Source organism: Fukomys damarensis, unplaced genomic scaffold (assembly GCF_012274545.1).
Source record: "Fukomys damarensis isolate Sample0158 unplaced genomic scaffold, DMR_v1.0_HiC HiC_scaffold_32, whole genome shotgun sequence".
In the NCBI taxonomy this organism is placed as follows: domain Eukaryota; kingdom Metazoa; phylum Chordata; class Mammalia; order Rodentia; family Bathyergidae; genus Fukomys; species Fukomys damarensis.
The window spans coordinates 17,308,302-17,335,472 of record NW_022900944.1 but is presented as its reverse complement, the minus strand read 5'-3'; the positions used below and the strand labels follow the sequence as shown (position 1 = coordinate 17,335,472).

Below are 27,171 nucleotides of genomic sequence, written 5' to 3'. Positions count from 1 at the left end.
TCACAAACTTATGGCTAGCCTGAGCAACTCATTGAGATCCTATCCAAAAATAAAATTCAAAAGGCTGGAATGCAGCTCAGTGGCAAAGCACTCACCTAGCATGTGTGAGACCCTGGGCTTTATCCCTTGTCCCCCCACCAATATATAGCTGCTAAAATTCACACAAGAAGAAATAGACAATGTGAACAGGCCTATATTTATAAAAACAAACAAACAAACAAACAAAAAACAGTACCATATCCAGAGATGGGTTCACTAGAAAATTTTACCATACTCTTAAGGAAGAAATTAGGGGTGATATAACTCACTGATAGACAGCTTGCCTAGCATTTCTGAGACCCTGGGTCTGATCCCCAGTACTGGAGGGGAAAAAAAGGAAGAAACTATACCAATTACTCCTATATACCACCCTCTTTCTGAAGAGAGAAGTAGAGGAATATTTCTTAATTTACTCTATTATTCTGAGGCTAATATCACTTAATACCAAAATGCCACAAAGACGGTAAGAAGAAAACTACAGTATTTCATGAGTACCTCTCATTAACATAGACGCCACAATCCTCAATAAAATGTCAGCAAACCGAATTCAACATTCTATACGAAGAATTAAATACTTTGACCAAGTCGGATATATTTCAGGTATGCAAGTCTATTCCAATATTTGATGTTCAATTAATATAAGTTATCATATTAACAAGCTAAAGAAAAAGAACATGATCATATCAAGAGATACAGAAAAAACATCTGCCAAAGTCCAACACTCATTCATGATAAAAATGTTCAGTAAACTAGGAATAGAAGGGAACTTCCTCGATTTCATCAAGAATATTTCCCAAAAAATATACAGCTAGCGTTGTAATGGTGAAAAAGTAGGGACTTCTCCAGTAAGATCAGGAACAACCCAAGGATATTCCCCTCACCACATTTTTAATGTCCTATTGGAAATCCTAGTTGATGAAACAAAACAAGAAAAGGAAGTAATTTTATACTGTATGGGAAGGAAGAGATAAAACTGTCTTTGTTCACAAATGGCATGACTGGCTTTGTAGAAAACCCACAAGAATGAAAAAAAAAAGCAACTAGAACTGAGAAGCAATTATAACAAGATTGCAGGTATAATGCTCACATAGAGAAGTGAACTGCTTCTTTACACACTGGAAATAAATACATCGAATGAAATTAAAAAGGCAGTGCCAAGCTGGGCATGGTGGTGCACACCTGCAATCCCAGTACACTTGGAGACTGGAGCAGAAGGATGGCAAGTTTGAGCCTTGCCTGGGAAACTAGGCAACTTAGTGAGGCCCTGCCTATAAACAAACAAACAAACAAACAAATATATAAATAGGGCTGGGATGTAGCTCAGTGCAAAGGCCCAGCGTTCAACTCATAGTACTGGGGCAAAAACCCACAACGCTATTTACATTATTTACATTAGCACTCCCCAAAGTGAAACTCTTAGGTATAAATCTAACAAAACATGTATCAGGTCTATATGAGGAAAATTACAAAATTGATAACAGAGATCAAAGATAATCTAAATAAATGAAGGCTTATCTCATGCTCATGCATACAAAAATTTAATATTGCCAAGATGTCAGTTGTTTCTAACTTGATCCATAGATTCTCTGTAATTCCAGTCAAAATACCAGCAAGCTTTTATAGATGTCAACAAACTGATTCTATAGTTAATTTGTGGAGGCAAAAGACCCAGAATAGCCAATATGATATTGAAGAAAAAAAACTGAAGGACTGACACTATTTAACTTCAAAATATAACTATAAAGATACAGTTAAGTGTGACATTAGTGAAAGGAGAGACTAGTAAGCCACTGAGGAACTGAGAGCCCAGAAAAAGAGCCACACAAATACAGTCAACAGATCTACAAGTAAGGAACAAAAACAATACAATGGAGAAAAGAGTCTTTTCAACAAGTAGTGGTAGGATAACTGGATGTTCACACACGTACACACACACAACACAAACACTGATCTTACATCCTTCACAAAAAGTAGTTCAAAACAGATCACAGGGTCACAGGGGGCTGGGGATTTAGCTCAGTGGTTCCGCACCTGCCCTGCAAGCGTAAGGTCCTGAGTACAATCCCTGGTATCAAAAACAAAAACAAAACAAACAAACAAAAAAACCAGATCACAGACCTAAATGTAGAACAAAAAACTACCAGAATATCACACAGGAGAAAATTTAAATTACTTTGGGTTTGACACATGACTTTTTAGCTACAGCACTAAAGGAACAATTCAAGAAAGAAAGAATCAAGTCGCTGGGTGTCATTGAAATTTAAATGTTCTCTTTTGCAAAAGACTGCAAAAAAAGCTAGACTGGGAGACAATATTTTGCAAAAAACCTAGATAATAAAGGATTGTTATTCAAAATATACAAAGAACCCTGAACACTGAACAATAAAAAAGCCAGGTGTGGTGGTGCACACCCTAGCACTGGGGAGTCAGGATCATCACAAGTCCGAGGCCAGCCTGGGCTACATAGCAAGATCCTGTCTTAAAAAACAAAACAAAAATCCAAAAAGAAAACAAACAACCCAATTAAAAAGTGGCCAAGGATCTTAACAGAGATCTCATTAAAGATGATATTCAGATGGAAAAAAAGCACATGCTCCCCATCATATGTTACTGGGGAAGTGCAAATTAAAGCAGTAGCAAATTATGCTTCTACATAATTGTCAGACTTTAAAAGCAACAAAAATGCCCTTCAGTAGGTGAATGATAAATAAATCCTGGCACATCCAAGATGAATATGCTGGTCACTCTTTAGCACCTAAAAGTGATAATCAATTGAGCCATGAAAAAATATGGAAGAAACTTAAGTTCATATCGCCAAGTAAAAAGTGAAAGAAACCCATAGGAATCCAACTATATGACATCCTGGAAAAAGTCAAACAATGGGGACAATAATAAGATCAGTGGTTGCTAGGGGATGGGGAAGGCAGGAGGGATGAAGAAAGAGAACAAAGGATTTTTAGAAAATATTGTTTGAAGAATTCTAAGTGAAATAAATTGGACTTACACGTTTAAATACTGCATTGTTTCTCTTGCATGAGAAACCCAAAGGGTAGGTAAGGATCAAAATGGAGGATAGATACTGGTAAGTAGGGAGGAAATGTTCAAATGGGAAGGAGAACAAGGGGGCAGGGAGGAGGAAAGGAAGGAAGGGAGCATGGATAAAAGATGAAGAATGGAAGAAAAGCAATAGAAACAAAGCTTTGTCAATGGGAAAGGGAAAAAGGATGGGGGGACAGGGAAAAAAGAATTAAGATATGTTGGGCACAGGTACACATTTCCCACGATGAGTGTGATCATTATGTATGTCCCAAATGCACCAATAAAATTAATTTTAAATAAGAAAATATGGCTTGAGGGCCAGGGATTTAGCTCAGTGTTTCCGCCGCCTGCCTCACAGGTGCAAGGTCCCAAGTTTGATCTCCGGTACAAAAGAAAAAGAAGAAAATATGGCTTGATTCTAAAATAGTTGATATGTGTCATATATTTGTTCCAACCCATAGGGCATATGCCACTGTCTTAGTCCCTGAAGCACAATACCCTAACCCACCACCTAGAGGAGGAGAGGTTGGTTTGGCTCACAGTTTCCAGTGGGCTCAGTACAAAGTTGGCCAGCTCCAGAAAGGCATGGTGAAAGCGCCTGGCAGAAGATATATGCTCACCCCATGGCAGCCAGGAAGCGAAGACAGTCAACAGCAGGGCCAGGGAGTAAGAGATCCTTCCTAAAGCACATCCCCGGTGGCAGATCTCTTCCAACCAGGCCCCATTTCCCAACTGCATACTGAGCTGTGGATCGATCTGCAGATGAGTACAGCTCCCCGCAATCTCCTTCAAAAAGCCCCGAGACTCTTGAGGGACATTTTAGATCCCAACTATAACGATCACATGAACCCTAATGCGGACTGTGGACTGGGAGTGGCAATGATGTGTCGATGCACTTTCCACGATTATAACCAAGGCACCGTTCTGGTGAGAGATGATGGGGGGGGTAGGTTCATGGGAAATCTATGTGCTTTCCTGTCAGTAAACCTAAAAGTGTTCTATAAAAGTAAAGTCTTAGAGAAAGAAGGAAGGAAAGAAAGAAAAAAAAGGAAAAGAAAGAAAAGAAACAGAAGAGATAGAGACCATCAGTAAAAGATACAATGTTTATTCTTGGGGGAAAGGGACTGAGTTTACAGACTGGGGGACCTGAGGTGAAAGACCCCCAAAACTGGGCACTCAATTGCCATTCTTCACTTCAAACATTTTCATCACTCCCAGGGCACCGAATCAGTAGTGCTTTTCTCTCCTGAATCTTCATCAGTCCACACTTTCTCCTAGTTCATCCCATCACCATGGTGATGAGGCAAGGGCCTTGTTTCTCCGTGTCTGGACTAGCTAGTGTCCTCCCAGTTACTTGGAAAAGGCACAAATAATATCTGCTTATTATTTCTACAGGAATTTCTTCCCCAGAATGGGAATCAATGAGATGAACAAAGCATTAGGAGAAATAGCCTCTGGGTTTTTATCTTCATTCTACAATCTCAGGAAAATGATTAACGGTGTTAGTCCAGCTTCTGCTCACAACTGGAGACAAGGAGGCTCCCCACTTCCTCACAAAATTAAGTAACACGTGAGAGCCACTTGCATAGCTCAAGTCAGAACAATTAACTATTGCTAAGTGCTTGCTCCTTATCTATGCACATCTTCCTTAGAAACAAAAACAACATGTTATTCAAGGGTGTCGTGTATTAACCAACAGAGCACATTTCCCCATCTCCCTTAGTGCAGATATGGTCAAAGACAGGAAGGGGATAGGTTGTGTGTGTGTTCTGGGGAAACTCCTTAAAGGGGACCGACTCAACTGAGCAGTGTATCCCTTTGCTTTCCCTTACGTCCTTCTGACCCCAACAATGAATGAATGCCACGTGTTAAAGACGGCTGAGCAAAACGAAAGAAGAACCCAGGTGTGACGGCTGTTTGGTTGTGACCAACTGATTGATTGAGACCCTTTGTACTCTTCCACATCTGGCCATTGGAAATCAATCTTGTAAATTCTTATATATTTATATCTCTTGCATGCAATCTTTCTCTAGTGAGCGCGGACTGATACACCAGTTCTCTAACTCTGAGGTGCTGCCATTCCTGTCTGGGACTGCTGATCTCTAGAATTTTTTAATGGTAACAGAAGCAAACTTCTGGGGGATTAATAATGGCAGAATAAAAACCATTAGCAAAATAGAGCCCCTCAACCTGAAATCAAGACACCTAGAAAACAGCAACTTAGCACAAAGAAAAAGAAGTAGAGCTGCAGGAATCAAGAAAGAGCCCACAGAAAAACTGAAAACCATGGAGAAACTGAAAAAAATGTAGAGACAAGAAGGAGGAACTCCAGCTCCCAGGGAAGAGATCCTTTTCGCACAAACACAAGGTCAGCCCAGACAGGGTCAGCAGCCCCAGGGAGAGGGACCAGCAATACTAGCCACAAAAAAACCCAGTTATTGTAAGCTGCAAATTCAGCATAGAGTTTTACTCAATGTTTCTCCTTCCATGTGAAGTTGACTCCTTCCAGGCTACAGTTGAAGAAGAAATTCACTGCAGTGTCTGCCATACTTGGGAGTGAGGTAATCAAGAAGCCATTTTGGGAAGAGGTTAATTGTTTAAGATTTAGCTTCTCCAGGAATCAGAGTCACAGAACAACTTACTTCAGGGTGTCTGGGGTCATGCTACCACAGTAACTGAATGGCAGATGTCCACAAAAAACAGCCACGGAGAAGGGGGTGAGCTAGTCCCAGATCCCCTGAGAATGTTAAGTAGTGGTGAGCTCAGGCTGAGAAAGACACAGTGGTCTCACCCTCTGTGGTGAGAATCCAGGCTGGTCATGCAGTTTTCTGAGGGGGCTTGGTCTGAAAGTGCTGACATCAAGTCCAGCAGACTGTATGGCCCCTCTCCATGCCTCCTTCTAGCACAGAGCTCAGTGATCTGTTTGCTTTTCCATCTGCCAATGTGATTGGGGATGAACTTCAGCATGGACAATTGCCACACGCGCAGGTGTATGGACGGGGGTGGGGTGGGCTATAGAGCAAGGGAGGAACCTCATGAGCCCACAGGCAGTAAAGCCCGGTGGAGATAGCAGTGACTTGGGGCACACAGGAGGGCATAAGCACTAAAACCAGTAAAGTAAACAGAGCCCTGGGGTGGACACCACACCACTGACCGACCATGCCAAGCAAGAGACGCAGGTCAAGACCCAGCATTCACACAGCAAAAATGGATATGTGAACAAAATAGGCCCCAGCTGTGACTCACTACCCCCACCCATACCTCCAAAACCACAGGTCCAGAAAAGAAACCACTCAGCTTAACATGTGCAGGAAATTTTTGGACTCATCTCTTTGCTCATTTTTATGGGTTTCTTGTCTTTCTTTTTTGGGGGGCGTTTGGTCTTTGGGGGCAGGGGGTTTCCCATCTTCTACTCTTTATTTTTCTTATTTTTCTTTTCTTTTTCTTGTTTGTCTTTTTCCTTTACTTTTATCGAATTCTATTTTTAATTTGTAGGTATGTATGTATGTATTTTGAGACAGGATCTCATTATATAGCACAGGCTGGCCTTGAACTCACGGTGATCCTTCTGAATGCTGGGATTACAGATGAGTGCCACTATACCCAGCTACTTTTACCTAACTTTACAATGTTCTTTTATACTTTAACTGAATTTTTATCTTACTTTCCTTTCTTCCTTTTCATTTTCCTTTTCTTTTTCAAATTTTACTTCTTTTATTCTTTCCCCTACTCACTCTGCTTTTATTATTATTACTACTAAGCTTTATTAATTTTTAGCTACTTAGTTAACTCTATGCTATTATTACTGAGTTTTTCCTGTTGATAGTGATACAGTTGTTGCTTTTAGCAGATATTTACTATATGTCAATATTTGGTTTGTCTTTGTGTCTATATTATATTGCAGATCTCCTTTCTATCATTAAGGGTGATATATTTGCAGCTATTATTGGCTCTCTGTCAATACCTGTTTGTCTTTGACTCTGTTATTACTGCTGACTTCTTAAGGATGGCACAGTTGTTGCTTTTAATTGGTTTTTACTATATGCCAATATCTGATTTATCTCTGTGTCCTTACTGTTACTGTGATTTGATTACTCTTCTTTGAGTGATGCCAGGGATAAAGTTTCCAGAGAGTTGTACTCTAAGAAGACCCTCAGATATTGCACTGAATGGGATGAGAGGAGTGTACACATCGAAACATAACCAAACCGGAGGACACATCACAGGGAGTCAGAATCTAACTAAAGAAATCTGCACAATGCAACAGAGTTTCTAACTAATCTTCAACCCACAGTGTAAAAACAATAGCAACATGAGAAAGCAAGGCAACAAAATGTGCCCCCAATCCTCTAACATTCCAAAAGCTGATTTCACAGACCTTGAAGCAGAGGCTATAGGCAGAGAAATAAGAACATTCTTTGGTTAAAGTGTTTGAAGAGTTAAAAGAAGAAATATATCAGCAAGTGCATAAGATGTTTAATGAACTCAAAGAGGGTTTAACCAAACAGATAAAGGATTTTTACCAATAAAATGTCTGATGAGTTAATAGAAGAAACAAACAAGAAATGAATTGAGCTAAGACAATGCAAGACATGTATGGCCACTTTGGAAAAGAATTAGAAAATATGAAAAGAAAGCAAATAAAGATGAAATGAAATATTTAATGGAATATATAGATAGCAAGCTTGACCAGTGTGAAGACAGAGTGTCAGAAATAGAAAGGCCAGGGGATTTATCTCAGTGGTTCCACTGCCTGCCTCGCAACTGCAAGGTCCTGAGTTCGATCTGTGATACCAAAAACAAAGAAAAAGAAAAAGAAAAAAAAAAGTGGTTCAGCCTCGGAGACTGTCAAGCTTGTCCACTAGAAATAGAAGAAAGGTGGTTGCATAGTAGATAAAAACTCAATGATACCCTAAAGACAACAAGGTGTCATGCAAGTTGGAATCAACAGCTGCTAGAGGACTCAAAGAAAACCCCTCAAAATTATAGAAATGAAAGAAAAATTAGTAGATAACTCAAAAGGTATAAAAATTTTATTCATTGAAATAATGGCAGAACTTTTTTCAAATCTAGGGAAAGAATTTAATATTGAACTACAAGAGGCATGTAGAACCCCAAATAACCACAACCAGAAAAGAACCTTTCCACAACACATCAAAATAATCAAAATTCCAGAAATTCAACAAAAGGAGATAATACTAAAAGCTGTTAGAGAAAAATAGCAAGTAAACTATAAAGGCATGCCCATCAAAATAACTGGATTTTTTTTTTAGCACAAACCTTGAAAGCCAGGAGAACTTGGAGCAAAGTTCTTCAAGCCCTAAAAGAAAACAACTGTCAAGTCAGACTTCTCTGTTATAAAGAATTAGCCTTCCAAATTGACAGAGGAGTAAAGACTTTCTATGACAGGGAAATACATGACAACTACACCAGCATACAGAAAATACAGAATCCTAGACGGAGACAGAGAGGCCACTCAGCAGCAGATAGCCCAGAGGCAAGTATGCATCTAACTGGAAGAACAGTTAAATAAAAAATTAAAGGAACTGGCACAGGAAAAATAATGCAATGACAGGATGGAATATATACCTTACAATAGTAACTCTCAATGTCAGTGGTCTCAACTCTCCACAAAAGACACAAGCTGGCAGATTGGATTGAAATGCAACCATATATTGCCTATAGGAGACACGTCTCATCCAAAAGGAAGTACATAGACTAAAAACAAAAGGATGGAAAATGATACTCCATTCAGCCAGAGTCTAAAACCAAGTAGGAGCAGCTATCTTATTTTCAGACCCAGCAGACTTTAAGCCAAAACTGATCAGAAAAGACAAAGTTGGCCACTACATACTGGTAAAGGAACAATTCCACAGGAATAGAAAACAACTGTAAATGTGTATGCAACAAAGGTTGGCACACTTAACTTCATAAAACAAAAATTACTGGACTTGAAAGAACAGAGAGACACCAATACAATCATATTGGAAGATGTTAGTACCCTACTCTCACAGTTAGACTAGTGAGCCATGCAAAAAGTCAACCAAGAAACATCAGAGCTAAACCACACTAGTGAACAAATGGATTTAACAGATATCTGCAGGGTTTCACCCAATTACAACAGAATACATATGGTCCTCAACAGCATGTGAATTTTTTTCCAAAATAGTCCATAAAGCATACTTAAGTAAATATAACAGAATTTAAACAATCTCCTGTATAGTATCAAATCAGCAGAATGAAGCTAGAAGTCAACAGCAAAAAAAGGCAGAGAAACTATACAAACACATGAAGATTAAAGAATATATTGTTGAATAATCAATGAGTCACAGAAGAAATTAGAGAAAAAATAAAAGTTACTAAAATCAACAAAGTATAAGTTGGAAGCACAATATACTAAAGCCTACAGGACACAATGAAAGCCATCTAAGTGGGAAGGTTATAGCTGTGGATGCACATTAAGAAGAATAACTCGATCGCAAATAACCCAAAGACTCATCTCAAAGTCCTAGAAAGGCAAGAACAATGCAAATCTGAAACTAACAGAAGGAAAGAAATCATAAAGATCTGAGATGAAATTGAAACTAAAAAACAATACAAAGGGTCAATGAATCAGAGTGATTTCTTCAAAAGGATGGGAAAGAGATCTGGGGAGTAGAGGAAATGGGAGGGAGCGGAGAAGAAGGGGAAGAAAAAAGGATCGAACTGTAATGTGTCTATGTACCAATTCCCTCTCATTGAATGCAGTCACTATGTGTCACAAACATATACTAATTTTTAAAACTGATTTTTAAAAAAACTTTCTCGTTTAAGCCAGCCATGCTTCCCGATAGACCTACTCCTAACCTTACGAGGCCTTGCTTCCCGACATTTTTTAGGGCTCAGGCCAACAACATAACTGGTTCGCCTCTTCTCTTCCCACCTCTGTCTACTTTGGACAGAAATCTGAGCTCACACTTTTAAGCTTGGGTCTTCGCTGGCCACCTGTCAGGCCTGAGGTACACACACTCCCTGCCAGGAAGACGGTTCAGGGAGAGGCTAGAGTGCTAAGATCACAGGAACCTGGACCTGAGTTAGAAGTCAGAGCACATCCCAGGTGGGATTATGGCCCACTGGCCTTGTGATCTCCTCACTTGATAGTGTGAAGCACATTCCTTTAAGGCAGAAGATCTTGGGCAGGGAGCTAGTTGCCAGGGTCTAGAGGCAATAAATACCGTTTGCTTCTCTCCCTTTCAAGCCTGAATGCCTGACTTTTCGTCATTCGCAACTTGATAACACAGCAAACCGTGAGAAAGTCAATTACTTGTTATAACAGCCTTGATAATTTATTGTTTAGGGGGAGAGGTTGGGACTAGAGCTTGCATTGTGTTGTTTTCCTGCTGTTCTTAATGATACTGTCTTCCTTCACACAACTGTATGATGAAAAGCTGGCTTAGCCCAGCTCTCTGCCAGGCGCGTCCTCGGTAACATGCTATTAGGACAGCTTGGCATGAGTTTATCAACTGATGCAGTTCCCAGGTTGGCACACAAGTGGATTGATGGAGCTGCTGTGTCCTTAGTCTCTGTTATCTGCACAACCACCCGTGTGAGGAATTCCCCCAGCGGCACTCAGCTGCAGTTATTTCTACAAATACTGCACTCTAGGAGGGCAGGGTGTCAGCTGCAAACCCTGACATCCCAAACTGGAGGAGGGACCACTGTTCCCAAAGGATGAGATAGGAACAGGTGAGAAATCAGCAGGCAAGAGACTGTGAGGTGTGACACTTCAGAGACTTCACATTGCACCCCATATGGAGCCAGCACCTTCTGTTACTCAGGAAATCCCACACCCAGTCCAGGCTGACAAGGACTGACAGCTAATGTGACAGGACTGCCAGCAACAGGTCCTCCCCGAGCTCAGTCCACCCCACCAACACAGTGACTTAGTCCTGTGAGGAGTTTGTCCTACAGTGTGGCCTGCCCAGTAGGACTGGAAAAGCCAGCTTCATGACCATGAGAAAATTCACATGGTTGCACTATCTTTGTGGACCTTGGAAGCTTCTTCATTACTTTAGTGACTCAGAGCCTTATTGTGGTTTGTGGGTTCCCATGCCCTCTGGGACAGATAGTTACCAAAGGCCATGTGTGCTTTCCCACACTGCTGAGCCCTGCTTCAGTGCCTGCCAACTAGCCCAGCATAATTGAAGGAACATCAAGGAAATGACCTAAAATACAGCTACTTCTAGCACCGGCTTCTATCTACGTTTCGATTCTTCCTAAAATGCTCTATGTATGTGTGTATGTTTATTTTTAATTTTCTGGTGTGTTGATGTGTTAAAATACCTTTCTGGCAGGGGAGAGGCGGCAACAGTCACAGCCTGGATCACTCTGGTACACAAGACCTAGAGGCAGGCCTCCTCCAGCTGGCCTGCACACTCCAGGAGACAAATCATCTGTCTTAATCATTGTAGGGCCCCACTAGGGAAACCAGGGACCATTCCTGGTTTCCATGTCAGCTTAGAGCCCATGGGAATGCTTCAGAATGACCTGTCCTAGCCTGCTCCCGTGCCCGTCTCCTGGGCAAACCTCCATCAAGGTCTCCTTCTCCCCCTTGCTCCTGCCTTCTGCCTCCTGTCAGGATGAGGCTTCCTGTGCCCACCCTCCTGTGACTAGGACCCATAAGTGTGATAAACTTTATTTTTCTGGTCCTCTGTTGTGTCTCATCTTGTATTTCCACCTGACTGTGCAAAAACAAAAACAAAAATAGGAAAGATAAAGGGCAAGGGCCATATGATTTGTGAGGTTCCTTCTTATGCTCAAATTCAGTGGTTCAATGCAGTTCTGTAAAATCACAGGCATACTGAATATCCTTTTCCCCATCCTCACCCAACTGCCTCCTCCTCTTTCAGGCTGAGCTCAGGGGCTAACTTCTTCCTCTGGATCCCTGCCCCTGGCCTCTGCCCCATGATCCAGGACACTCCCACCTGTTCCCATGGAGTACTGCACATCCCAGCACTCCTCTTCCTAAAGTACACTTGTCTGGAAATTGATTTGTGGGTTCCCTGCTCACTACAAATTCTGGGAGGAAAGAGGCCGACCTTTAGGGCTGCAGCCTCAGCACTGATTCCTTCAGGGGGCCAAGGGTCTCTGTGAGACAAGGAGACAAGTGAATGGGTTCTCATAACCACAGCCCCATCTGTCACTGGATGAAAATGTTCTTGGAGAACTCTTCGGGGACCATGCTGAAATAATCTTTTTGTTCTTCAGCCTGCATTTAGAAATAGTCTCTGGATATATGACCTGCCAGTATGCACATAATGAATCTGATAACAGCCTTTTTTTAAAAAGGGAAAAGGCAGGTAGGGGAGAACCTTTCCTTTTTTATGGTCTAAGAAACCCAGACTATTATATCTGACTTAGTTCTCATTAATAAAACAGAAGAGACTTGGATTCTCATCTGAGTTCTTCAAATTAATCTAAGGCCTGATTATTCCAAAGCATTACTAATTGTATAGCAGCATCATTTATATCACAGAATGGAAATGACATACATATCCAATCACAGTGATGGTTAAATAAAATATGATGTGCTCGACTGATGGATTCTCCCACAGGCTTCTGATGGAGTCTACAACAAAATCTGAAGTTAGAGTCAAGACATAAAATCACATATGCAGTATGACTGCCATTGTGCCAAATATATCAAATGTACACATAAAAATAGACATCACAGAACACTAATAGTGGCAGTGTTTATATATTAAGACTACATGAATTTTGACTTCTTTGAATTTTTCAATTTTGTCTCTAGTGATTTACTCTCATGGTGAAAAATCAAAATCAACAAATCATTTCACTGCTAGTCAAAAACTTTGTTATTTTCTGCTCTTAAACTTACATCTATTGCTATTGGTTTTGTCTGCCTGGAAGAACTGTCCTGAGGCATACGGGGAAGACTCAACAGGGAACCAACAGAAGCAGTGATGGAAATAAGAGTTCCCTAGCTTAGCAATTGCCTTCATAATTGTCACTGAAAGTCACGGATTCTTGTTATGTGACAGGCAGTTTTTCAAGCATATGTTTTTGTTACTGTTATGGTTTAGATCAAGAATGATCTGCAAAGGGTATCAGAAGCCCCAACTTGAAACTATACTACAAAGACACTGTAAGAAAAACAGCATGGTACTGGCAAAGAAACAGACCTGAGGATCAGTGGAATAGATTAGAAGATACAGAAACAACTCCAAATGTACTCAGCTATCTCATTTTCAACAAAAGGGTCAACCATCCTCAGTGGAGGAATGATAGATAGCCTCTTCAATAAATTGTGTTAGAAAAACTGGATTCAACCTGCCAAAGATTAAAACTAGACCCCTATCTTTCACCATGCACTAAACTAAAGTCCAAGTGGATTAAAGATCCAAATATTAAAACAGAAACACTAAACTTGCTGGAAGATAAATTAGAACTCTTGAAGACACAGGAATAGGAAAAGACTTTATGGACAAATCCTCAGTAGCACAGGAACTAGCAGAAAGAATCAACAACTGGAATCTCATCTTATTAAAAAGCTTCTGCACTGCAAAAGAAACCACCAACAGAGCTAAGAGACAACCTATAATATGGGAAAAAAATTTTACCAGCTGTTCCTCAGACAAAGGACTACTACCTAGAATATATAAAGAACTCAAAGAACTCAGACCCCCCCCAAATATAAAGACCTGATTCAAAAATGGGCATCTGAAATGAACAGACATTTCTCAGACAAACAAGTAAAAGCAGCAAATAAATATATGAAAAAATGTTCAACATCACTGGTCAATTGAGAGATGCATATGAAAATAACTCTGAGATTCCATCTCACGCCAAAAAAATGGCTGCTATCAAGAAATCAACCAATAGCAAATGCTGGCGGGGTTGTGGGGAGAAAGGAATCCTTTTCCATTGCTGGGAGTTCACACTGGTGCAACCACTGTGGAAATCAATATGCAGATACCTCAAACAACTAGGACTAGAGGTCCCATATGACCCAACTATCCCTCTGCTGGATACCTTTCCAAAAGAATTAAAAGAATCATATCACAGTGATATATGTGCACCCATGTTTATAGTGACACACTTTGTAATAGCTAAAACTTGGAAATAACACAAATGACTATCAACTGGAGACTAGATAAAGAAGATGTGGTTTTTTTATCAAATGGAGTACTATTCAGTATAAAGAATGAGAAACTAGAGACATTTATAGGAAAATAGATGCATATTGAGGCCATACTCTTTCTCTTTTTTTTCATTGAATTTATTGGTACTTTTTAGGTATACAGTACAGTTACATTCATCATTGGGATCTTGAACTTTTACATGATGTATCTTGCTTCTCATTTCTTCCCCATACCTCTGCCCTCCCTTCATCACTCCACCCTTCCCTATTTTTAAAATCTTATTGTGTTTATTGGTACTTTTTAGGTATACAGTACAATTACTTTTGTCATTGGGATCTTGTACCTTCACATGACAGATCTTGGCTCTCTTTTCCCCCCATACCCCTGCCCTTCCTTCACAGCTCCACCTTCCCCTATTTACCAAGACTTTGCTTCCATTTTTTTCTTTTTTCATATTTTTTCTTTTCCCTTATTTCCTTTCCCGTACCCTTCCCACTTCCCCTACTCCTTTAGCCCTTTTCTTCCTATTTCACATTATCAGTCACACAATTTAAACCTTATTTACACTTTTAGTTTTTCACCCCAGAGAAACTATTCGGTATTTACACACATGCGCCCTATCCTATTATGAGGCCATACTCTTACTTGGAATAAATAGGACAGGGGTATGGGGAAAAAATGAGAACCAAGATACATCATGTAAAGGTAGAAGATCCCAATGAAGGTACTGTATACCTAAAAAGTTCCAATACACTCCATGAAAAAAAAGAATGTTCCCCAAAGGCCTCATGCACCCAAAGGTGAGAATTTTGGAATGTGATTGAACCCTGAGACCATATAATTGGCTTGCTTTTAGGAGGTGGGGTCTAGTTGGAAGAGGTGAGGTGTTGGAGGTGTGACATAAAAGCGTCCCTCTCACTTTCTGGCTCCTTGCTTTTCTCTCTGCCTCCTGCTCACCATGATGTGAACAGATCTCTTCTGCCTACCCCTTCCACCAGCTGACTATGAATTGAAACATCTAAAAGCTGTATGCCCAAATAAACCTCTCCTAAATTGAACATGTCGATTATGAAGCTGCAGTTGTCTCAGCAACAACAAAGTGACTAAGAAGACTGTGGCACCAGAGAAGGGAGCCACTGTTGTGATTACCTGACCATGTGATTCAGAAGCCTTTGGAACTGGTCTATGGGGGACTATGGAAAGGTCTGGAGAAGCAGACTAACAAAGCCCCAGCATGCTCTAAACTGAGGCAGTCTGGAGCTTGAAAGACCAGAATGCTGACAAAAGAAGGGCAGGTGGTAAAGGTTAGGCCCAGCGGTTCCAGTTGCAAACAAGGAGTCTGTGGGGAGTTGGACTTGAGATCATGTGTGTTATGCTGGGGCAGAAAATTTGTGTACATTATGTGAGACTAAGATTAAAAGTAACAGGGCCAGGGATTTGGCTCAGTGGTGCCATCACCTGCCTCACAAGTACAAGGTCCCGAGTTTGATCCCTGGTTCAAAAAATAAAATAAAATAAAAGGAGCAGCAGATTTACTAATCCGGAGAAATTTCAAGGCAGCCCAAAGCTCTCGCTGTGATATGGGTATTGTTGAGGGCTTTTAACAAACTCTACACTGAGAAGTAAAAGCAAAGGGCACAGCTGAATGATTTTAAAAGTTTTGAGTTTCACCAGAAAAGAAATACAGTAAAGTTGAAATCTATGAAGTTTCAGCTGAAAAGAGCTTGACTGCTAAAAAGATTAACATTAAAAAGAAGCCAAGTACTTTAATCAGGACAACAGAACAGAGGCCTTTAGGCCATCTAAGGAGTTAGTAAAACTTCACCCTTCATAGCTTCAAGGATTCAAAAGTAAAAGACTTTGCTTTGAGAAAAGAGCCCCGGGAAACTCAGCTCATTCAGACCCACTAAGAAAGTTACCCAGAGCTCAGCCGTCCATGCACTCAGAGGCCTCCTCACCATCATCCAAGGAGGTCTGGCTGCTCTTCCTAGATCCTTCTACCAGCTGATCCTGGTCTGAAACCTCCAAAAACCACAAGCCCAAATAAAGTTTAAATTGCAGGTGTTGAGTACTGTAACTCTGAGAAGAAAGTGATTAAGACAATTACATCTCCATGAAAGGTATAGGAGATAAGTATTTTCAAGCAGAGTGTAGTCCAAAAGTTTTGCCCACATAAATCCATTGCTCTGGGGCAATAACTCCTTGTAAAATTAGTCAGCATGCCCAGCCTTACAGATCCAGACCAACAGGGACACAACGCGGGACAGCTTCCTAGTCCACAAGGGACCGATCGCCTGATGCTCCCTAACTGCCAGCACAATTATCAGTGACCTCTTCCCATGAACATGCTGAAAATTGTTTCACCGGCAGACAGCAGCTGACTGAACACACGTGGCTGCCTACATGAGGGCACGGGTGCCCTGGGACTCCCTGTTCTGTGGTCTCATTTTCTCTGCCCAGTAACTTACTATGGAACGGTCCATGCTGGGGGAAGGAGAGGCAGAACAGCTGGAGCACAGAGCAGAACACCAGGAGGGAATCAGTCCTGTTGCCGCAAAGCGTGTCACTAAGCCAAAGCATCCCAGGAAACATGAGTGGGGAGGGGAGAAACAAACACTCCATGAAACCAGCCGTGCTAGATTAGCTGGAAGGAAATGACTGGGTTTAAGGAAGATCCATTAAAAACAAAACTTCAATTTCAAAACAAACTTGCCTATGGGGAGAACTTGATAAGCAAAGGGAAATTAGTAAATGGAGGTAAATTGTAGAAACAAGACCCACCATTAGGATAAATGCTTGAGGAGAATGCTAGGGGTATTACTGAACCCTACTGTGCTCCCTGCCTCCCTGGTGCTTGACAGTCCACTCCCGGTTTGTCCAGACACTTACTTTCTCTGGAACTGGACCACGGGATCAGCAAGCAGGTCAGTGACATCCACCTTTCTGCCCTTCTTGATGACATCAGGATGCTTGCGCACCAACAGCCAGCCAATGTGGGAGAAGAAGAAGCCGCGGCGGGCATTGTGGGGGTCAGCATCTGTCTCCGAGTACTTGTGGTGAGCTCGGTGGTCCCTGGCCCACTCGAAGATGTCGTTCTGCAGAGGGAACACAGACGCTGAGTGAAGGGACAGATGGGCTCCTTGTGGAAAGCTCTCGGCTCTCGGCCCCGCCCCCACTGCTCACTTGTGCTTTCCTCCCATCTTCACCCCAAAGTCCCATCACCCCAAGGTCAATCCCTAAGGATGGTCAGGGGTGGTTTTCATCAGAAAAAGAGTGAATCCAAGCCAGCCATGGTAGTGCACTCCTGGAATCCAAGCACTCTGGGAAGCTGAGGCAGGAGGATGACAAGCTTGAGTACTACCTGGGCAATTTAGTGAGAACTTGTGTCAGAATAAAAATGTCTGGGGGTGTAGCTCAGGGCCCTGGGTTCAATCTCTAGTACTGTAAGAAGAGAAGAGAAGAGAAAAGAGAAGGCGAAGGGAGGGAAGGGGAGGAGAGAAAGAAGAGAAGAGAAAGGAAGAGAAGACAAGGGTGGAAGAATCCTTACTTGGCAGAGGTCTGGGATATGCCATGGCTGGAGGCCCAGTGTGGTTGATGAAGTGCTGTGGAGACCTTAAGAAAAGCCCTGGTTGGGTCTACTGAGGCCTCCTAACAGAACATTTATGTCAGGAAAAGAGAAATCTAGTCCTACATGCAGTCTTGGTTCTCTGAGGAGAGGGATAACCTTGAGCATGACAGATGTCTTGGCTCTTGGCCTGGATCTTATTGCCTGCCACCTGCTTTGTGTCTTCATGTCCATCTCAGAGAAAACAGGAAGTCAGTAATCAAAAATCCCAAAGAGCCATTTCTCCAGATTTTTGCAAAACACCAAGGCACATGTGACATTGCTTTAGGACTATTTTAACAGTGTACAGAAAGGGAGGGCAGGTGACTTTGGCTCCAGAAGGCATCTTAGTGTCCTTGGCAGTATCCACCAAGAGATTCTGCACTTGGCACTGCCCAGGGAGCAGGAGAGCACTCACTGGAACCCCAGGATGGACTGTGATGGCCAAGGATGGAGAAGTATCAGATGCAGTGGCATTTGCCAAGCCCACAGACCCAGGAAGGGACGGGGGGCACAGACACCCTAATGACCTTCTGGGGCAGGGGCAATGGGAAGTGTCAGGGGCTGGGGGTCCTGGTGAGCTCAGAGGGGCGAGAATGGGAGGCATTTGGGCTGTTGTAATTAATGAGACCTTATCTACAGCCACATATGGGCCAAGAGACATACAGATTTTCAACTCATACTCAACTTTTCTGATTTGATTTGTTTTAGTCTGACGATGATTTAAAAATCTGGAAGGCAAATGAGGTTGGGAAGTAGTGCTTTTGTAGAAAAATTAATCTGAAAATCAATTTAGTGCACAAGCCTTTTCTTTATGTTTCCATAGACTTCAGCTCCATCCTGCAGTTGAGAAGAAAATGTTTCATTCTCAAAGTTCCAACAATTCTTTTAATCCAGTGATGGCCTTAAATTTCTGGTTTCTGGGGCTCACTTAGTGCTCCTGTTCAATCCCATTCATCACATGGTATTATTGAAAAAAATTATATTTGTTTATATTTTATATTTGAGTAATGGAACTCAGAGAGAGGCAGCAAAAAGTCCTTAGGAAGTAAGTGCTCAGCTCTGGATCTGAAGAGAGGAAGGGGTGCCTGGATGTCTGTGTTGAGCAGATATGGCCTGGTTTTCTCTAACCTTGAAGAGGTCATTAGATTTCAGCAGTGTATTTAAACACAGTGACTGAAAGCATCTAATCATTTATAATCAAAGAATTTGAAGTCCAGGAAAAATTTCCACTATCAATCAAGACTACTGCCTTCCAATGAAGAATGAATTCCTTTTGCATTAGTGTATTGCTTTTATTGCAGTGCCTAGGAGAGAATAATATAGGAAGAGGTCTCAGTCCTCCGCTCACAGATGGAAAAATAAGGACTAGAGGATATTTACTCAAGCTCATCTAGTTCTTAAATAGTAATGAACAAAGATGGTTCTCCTTCAGCTTGCAGTTCATATTTTGTATCAATATGGTACATTTCCCAGCTAGGAATGGTGGGGTGGGATGAGGCAGGAGGATCATAAGTTCTAGGTCATCCTGGACAGCTAAGCAACTTAACGAGGCTCTGTCTCAAATTAAAAAATAGAGAAAGGGCTGGGAATGCAACTCACTGGGTTCAGTCCCCGGTGCCAACAAAAGAGGGTGTTTCCCATTACTCTTTTCAAGTCTATGGGGTAAAAGTCATTCTTAGAAAACTCACCTTTAAAAATTTTTTTGTTAAAAGATTATATCAGCTCTTTAATTTATAGTCTCTTTTTTTCTTCAGTATTGGATATTGAACCCAGGACCTTTGTACTAAGCTAGATCCCCAGCTCTTTAATTTTAGTATTTTTATTTTTAAATTTCTTTTGAAACAGGATTCACTAAATTATGTGAGCTGAGCTCAACATATGATCCTTCTGCCTTAGCCCCCCAGCGTGCTGGCATTACAGGCCTGCACTACTATGTCCCGCTGATTTCATGCAACTTTATAAAAATTCAAAGTGGGTAGTTCCCAAGAGCTAGACATATTATTCTCATAAAGGGTAATGCAGGGCCGGGGATTTAGCTCAGTGGTTCCAGCACCTGCCTTGCAAGCGCAAGGACCTGCGTTCAATTCCCGGTACCAAAAAAAGTGTGTGGGGGGGTAATGCAGTAAAAAGACTAAACAAAAGACAGAGTAATGATAGTTGGAACAGAGATATTTATCTTAACTCCTTTTACCTCAGTACCCTCTTGACAGAAGTCACTTAACTGTAACAGAAACGAAGCAAAGCTTTTTGGTCATATTCCAAATAATAAAGCACACATGAGCCAAACACACTTTTTTCTTTTCCCTGAGGCAGGGTTTCACTAAGTTAAGGCCCTAAATTGCCCAAGCTGGACTCAGTATTCTGGGATTCCAGGCACGCACCATAATGTTGGCCACTTTATATTTTAACACTTTGTTATTGTTTTGTTTCTAACTATAAAGCTGAGTCCAGTGAAAACATGACCCAGAGAATAAGTCGTGAGTCAACAATAAGGTGGAAATAGAGCAAGAGTCATATTCCCAACCCAAGGGCCTGTCCTTCCTACTTATCTGCACTTTGCCTCCACCCTGAGTGACTGGCAGTGGGTGAGGGCAGAGGAAAGAGCCCTTCTGTAGACATTTTGTAAAGGATGAGAAGGTGTACTACCTAGGCATGTTGCAGGACAGTCAGTCTGTGCTGCAAGACCAGCAAGAGGGAAAACAGATTAATGAAAGGCGGAAATGGGGGTCAGGACATGCAGATGAACAGAGAGAGAGCCAGGTTCTTGAAGCCACAGTCCCGGCGACATCCTGTTACTCTTCCTCCTTCCCAGTGTCTAAATCTATATGTGCCACACCATCATCTTTGCTTCCCAGAAGAAAAAAAACACCTGAGGCACAGAAAGGTGACACATGCCCACCCATGCACCAGCTCTCCTCTGAGTATGCAGTTCATGCAGGTCTTGGGTGCGTGTTTTGTTTGACAGAAGCATGGTGTTGAATTCAGCAGTGACTTCTTTCACATTCGAGCCAATCAACTAACCAATCATGAATTGCACAACTTTATATTTAGCAAAGCTCTGATACATCGCAGTCTAACCTCATTACCTCTGTAGGTGGATACACCCTGCATGGTGAGTGGTGACTGATAGTTCTGACAGTCCTGGGCATACCTGCGGCACAGCAGGTGGGTGAGCAGGGCATCCTGAGCATGCAGCCCAGATGGTGGGCTTTATCATTGGAAGAATACATCTTGGCCCTCCTCTGTGATGGCCAATAGAACTATAATGTAGGCCATCTGTGCAATTAAAACTATGCAGTAACTACATTTAAAGAATGAAAAGAAAGAAGTAATATTAATGTTAATAATCTATTTTGTGTAATGTAATAGACTCAAAATACCTTTTCAATATCTGAGTCTAAGAAACTACTAATGAGATACTTTAATCTATTTTTTTCTGTACCAACTCTTAGGAATTTGATCTGTGTCTTTCACATGTAGCGTCCTCATTCTGTCCTGGCCACAACTTGTAGCCAGCACATTAGACAGTGGGGTACAACTCATGGCCTGATCACTGCTCACATGTGGCTTCCACCTCAGTGTGGAACATTTTCAAGCACCCAGTCCTACCTACAGGTGAGAATGTATAATCAGCATACACCTTGCAAAAGGACAATGACAGTATATGTCAGCAGCCTTCAAATGGCACATGTCTTTTAACCTAGCAATTCATTTTCTGGAAGTTATCCTGAGGAAATGACCAAAGTTGAGTGTAAAGGTTTAAGTACAAGGATACTCCATACAGTGAACATTTGGAAAAACCCTAAATTTCCATATAACAGGATTCTATTGACCATCTTGTGATATATTAGTTGAATACTATTCATAAGAGAAAGACAGAAAGAGAGAGACACACACACAGTGACAAAGAGAGATGATATACACACAAGTTTAGATACATAGAAAGTTTCTAGAAAAAAATAGTAAGAAAAGTCTTAGAGTTACTTCAGGGAAGAGAAATTGATAGGCAGAGATGAGAAGAAGTGACTTTATGTTTCATTTATACTTTGAAACTATTAAGAGTTTAAGAGTTTTGTAGTTTAAAAAACAGTTAACAAAAAATGATATTGTATATTATCATAGAATGATGAAAGGAAAAGTAGTTCAGTAAAAGGTAGTTTCAAATATATATACTCTACTCCTGTCTTTAATAAAACTGTGTGTTTAAGCACAGAAAACGAGAAACCAGCCTGAGCTTCAGAACTAAAGGTGCAGCTTGCTGGGATCATCTACTACCTCACTGTAAATCTATGGCTGGCTTGATGGGATCAATCAATGCAGATCTGGACTCAGTTTTCCCACCATGTATACTACTGACAGCAGAGACATGCCCTGAGGTGGACATTTTTCTTTTTCTTTTTTGTTTTTGCTTTTTCTTGATTTTTTTGTTTTTATAAAAGTGTGAATGTTGTTTCTAGTTTTTTGTATATTCTGTTCTTGATTTTATTTCTTCCTTTTCTCTTTCCCTCCTGTCTTCTTTGCAAGTTTCCCAAATTTTGCATAATATTCCTTTATCCTCCAGCCTTGCTTCTAATTGCTTCCTCTTTTTCTATTTCTATACCCCCAACCCCTTTTAAATTTTCTTTTCTGAGAGTAAAATCACATATTTATTGAATACAATTTTCTGGTTTGTTTTAGATTGTGTTATGTAATCACAAATCTAGTTCATACAGTTAAAAGTGGCAAATTAATAGTTACCACAGTTTGCCATTTTCTAGGCTGTTTGATGCTATTGACATTGCTGATTGTTCTACTTTAGCCAAGGTGACATTACAATTGTTCTAACCAGTTGTTATGCCATGACTGGGAATGCATAAGGGTAAGCAATATGGTAGGCCAAATAGGCAGCAACTTATCATCCCCAATAAATTGGAAAGGTAGGATCTTGCAACAGACTCAAAACCCAAAAGCCAGCTACACCTGAAAGACATTTCTGAGAAGCAGTCATTTCCTAAGCATTCTAAATGCTAGCAATAAATCTACTTGCCATAAGCAATTTACAAACATCAACCCAGGAATTAAATGACAAAAATATATAGAAAGTGAAGACACTTAAGCAAGATGCAACCCAAACTTCTAGATCACCAAAGCCAAACCCAGTGGGAAATGAGGTGGAACAATTCAAAACCCACCCACCTGGATTCTCTGAAGTGGTAACAAAGCAGATGAACAAGGTTCTAGAAAAAAATCAAATCAGAGATAGTTTCTCAGGTAACTACAGAGATAGTGACAGTAATGAATGACACGGTTAATAACTCTAGAGCAGAAACATAAAAGAAAATAGAGGAGCTTCGGAAAATGATGGAAACCATGAATGCCCAAGATAGGAAAGAAATGGAATCCATGAAACAGATTTGTGTATCCAGTAGTTTAAAAATTCCATTGAAAATATACACAGCAGATTGATCCAATGTGAGGACAGAATATCAGATATTGATGACAGGATTACAGTTAAGAAAGATTTCTTAAAAAGAGCAAGAGATTATGAAAGATCAATCCAACAGCTGCTAGATGATTCAAAGAAGAACATATGGTTGGTTGAAGCTAATGAAAAAGCAGGAGATAGCACAAATGATATTTTAAAAACCTATTCACAGAAGTAATGACAGACTTCCTGAGCAGGAGAAAAGAATTTAACAAAGAGAAGTTGAGTGAGATATACAGAACTCCAATAAGCCACGATCAAAAAAAAATCTCCACCAAGGCATATAATAGTCAAGGTTCAAGAAATTCAAAGCAAGAACAGAACATTAAAAGCTGTTGGAAAAAAGAAAAAATCACCTATAAAGGAAAGTCCAATCACTTCTTGGCCTTTTGGCTAAAATCAAGTGCAAAGGAAAGCCCATCGGAACCACAGTAGGCTTCTTAACACAAACCATCAAGTCAAGGAAAGCTTGGAGTGAAACATTTCAAGCCCTAAAGGAAAACAACCTCCAACTCAGACTGATGTACCCTGTAAAAGTATCTTTCAAAATTGATGGAGAAATAAGATCTTCTATCATGAAGAACACTTCAAGAAATTCATGACTACCAAACCAACACTCCAAAATGTTCTGAAGGATATTCTAGAAAGAGAAAACAAGGACTACAACTTCATGAACCTAACAAAATTAATGTATCAGACAAGGCAAGCAATTAAAAAGAAGCAGAAAAAAAAAAAAGAACCAACAACAGGAAAGTAACATGACAAGGCTAACTCAAAATATATCCATTATTACCATCCATGTAAATGATCTCAATTTACCAATCAAAAGAAAGAGACTGGCAGAATGAATCAAGAAGCACATTTGATTCAAAAATAAATTCTGTCAAAAGACAGAAAACAGTACTCCATGCCCAGAGAAAAGCAGGGGTAGCTACTCTGTTTGTTAATGAAGTGGATTTCAAGCCAAGCCTGATTAAGAGAGATAAAGAAGGTCATTACATCCTTGTAAAGGATACAATCCAAGAGGAAAAGATAACAATTATAAATGTATATGTAATAAATGCTAGCACACCCAACTATATAAAACAAATATGAATGGACTTGAAAAATCAAATAATACTAATTCAATTGTAATGGGGGACCTTGATACCCCACTATGACAGACAGATAAACAAGACCAAAAAATCAATGAAGAAATATCAGAACTGAACCAAAAAAAAATTTTTTTCTTTTGGTACAGGGGATCGAACTCGGGTCCTGGTGCTTGTGAGACAGGTGGCAGAACCACCGAGCTAAATTCCAGCCTGAACCAAATTTTTGAAAAAACGGACTTAGTAGATGTCTACAGAGTGTTCCACCTCACAATATCAGAATACACATTCTTAGCCAGGCGTGGTGGCGCATGCCTGTAATCCCAGCACTCAGGAGGCTGAGGCAGGAGGATCACTGTGAGTTAGAGACCAGCCTGGGCTACATAGTGAGTTTCAGGTCAGTCTTAACTACATAGTGAGACCCTGTCTCAAAAAACCAAAAAACAAACAAACAAACAAACAAAACAAAACAAAAAATAATACACATTCTTCTCAATTGTACATTGGACATTCTCCAAATAGACCACATACTAGCTAACAGAACATGCTTAAGTAAATGTAAAGGAATTAAAATTGTCTCATGCATATATCAGACCATAGTAAAATAAAATTGGAAATTAATGGCAAAAGAAACCACAAAACTTCATAAATACATGGAAATTAAATAACAACCTCCTGAACAACCAATGGGTCACAAAGAAATTTAAAGAATTAGATTCTGCAATTAAATGATGATACCAAAACAATATACTAGAACTTATGCAATGCAATGAAAGAAGTCCAACAAGGGAAATTTATGGTGGTGAGTTCTCATGTCAGAAAAACAGAGGAGGCTTAAATAAACAACCTAATGTTGAACCTCAAGCTTCTAGAAAAAGAAGAGCAAAGCCCAAAGCTCATATGAGGGAAGAAATTATAAGATCAGAGCAAAAATTTATGCAATTGAGACTAAGAAAGCAATGCAAGCCAGGTGTGGTGAACACACCTGTAATCTCAGCACTCAAGAGGCTGAGGCAGGAGGATTGCTGTGAGTTCGAGACCAGCCTGGATGACATAGTGAGTTCCAGGTCAGTCTCAACTACATAGTGAGACCCTGTCTCAAAAAAAAAAAAAAAAAAAAAAGAAAAGAAAAAGAAAACAATACAAAGAATCAATGAATTGAAGAGTTAGTTCTTTGAAAGATTATGGAAAATTAATAAACCCTTAGCCAATCTTATCAAAAAAAGGAAAGATGCAATTAGGAATGAAAAGGGTGAAATCACAACAGATCGTACAGAAATCCAGAAGTTCATCAATACCTATTTCAAGATCTTATATTCTAATAAGGTGGAAAACACAGAAGAAATTGGACAGATCCCTAGATACATATGAATTACCAAAGCTGAATCAAGAAGATATAAAAATTCTAAATAAAACAATACCAGTCAATGAAAGTAAGAACCTCCTAACAAAGAAAAGCTCAAGCCCTGATGGATTAATTGCTGAATTCTACAAGAAATTTAGAGAAGACATAATGCTGCTACTTCTCAAACTCTTTAATGAAATTGAAAGGGAAGTAAAACTCAAAAATTTATTTCTGAAAGCAAGCATTAACCTGATACCAAAACCAGAGAATGATCCAACCAAAAAAAAAAAAAAGAAAGAAAGAAAGAAAGAAAAGAACCACAGTCCTATCTCTCTAATGAACATAAAAATCTTCAATAAGATACTGGCAAACAGAGGGCAGCTAATCCTCAAGAAGGTTATATGCTATGACCCAGTAGGATTCATCCCAGGAATGCAGGGATGGTTCAACAAATGCAAATCAATACATGTAATATACCATATTAATAGAGTCAAGGACAAAAACCATATAATCATCTCAATAGATGCAGAAAAAGCATTTGACAAGATCCAACACCAATTCATGATAAAAAATCCCACAGAAAATTGGAATAGATGGTCTTTATCTCAATCTGTAAAAGCTATCTATGACAAACCAACAACTAAATGGACAAAAACTAAAAGCTTTCATGCTAAAATCAGGAACAAGACAAGAATGTACACTGCCACCACTCTTTTCAATATCATTCTGGAAACATTAGCCAGACCAATTAGACAATAAATAAATAAATAAATAAATAAATAAATAAATAAATAAATAAATAAATAAAAGGGAAAAGGATAGGAAAGGAAGAAATTAAATTATCATTATTTATGGATGACATGATACTTTACATAGAAGACTCCCAAAACACCATTAAAGGACTTCTAGGTTTAATAACCAAATTCAGTAGCATGGCTAGATACAAAGTCAACACTCAAAAATCAAAAGCCTTCCTGTATGTGAATAACAAACTCACTGAGAGAGGAATTAGGGAAACAACACCTTTCAAAATACCATTCCCCCAAAAACGAAATACCTAGGAGTCAATCTAACAAAGGAAGTAAAAGACCTCTACATTGAAAACCACAGTATTCTGAAAAGGAGATTGAAGAGGACATCAGAAAAATGGAAAGATACCCCTATTCTTGGGTAAGAAGAACCAATATAGTGAAAATGGCCATACTCCTAAAAATTGTTATACAGATTTAATGCAATCTAGATCAAAATTCCAAGAATTAGAGAAAACAAGCCTTAAATTCATTTGGCTCCAGAAGAGACCTAAAATAGCAAAGGCAATCCTGGGCAACAAAGGCAAGGCAAGGGCATCACAATTCCTGACCTGAAAATACTACAAATCTACTGTGATAAAAACAGCATGGTACTAAAAAAAAAAAAAAAAAAAAAAAAAAAAAAAAAAAAAACAA

At 40.1% G+C, this 27,171-nt stretch overlaps 1 protein-coding gene across 1 annotated transcript in view; it reads right to left on the bottom strand.

Moving 5' to 3' along the window:
- Nucleotides 1-27,171, bottom strand: part of Scd5 (stearoyl-CoA desaturase 5) — a gene marked incomplete at its 5' end in the record, with an annotated part of 145,704 nt that overhangs the window by 30,478 nt on the left and 88,055 nt on the right. The window contains one exon of the mRNA XM_010628838.2: nt 17,109-17,314. Coding sequence (XP_010627140.3) covers nt 17,109-17,314 — 206 coding nt within the window. The remainder of the gene's footprint in view (nt 1-17,108; nt 17,315-27,171) is intronic.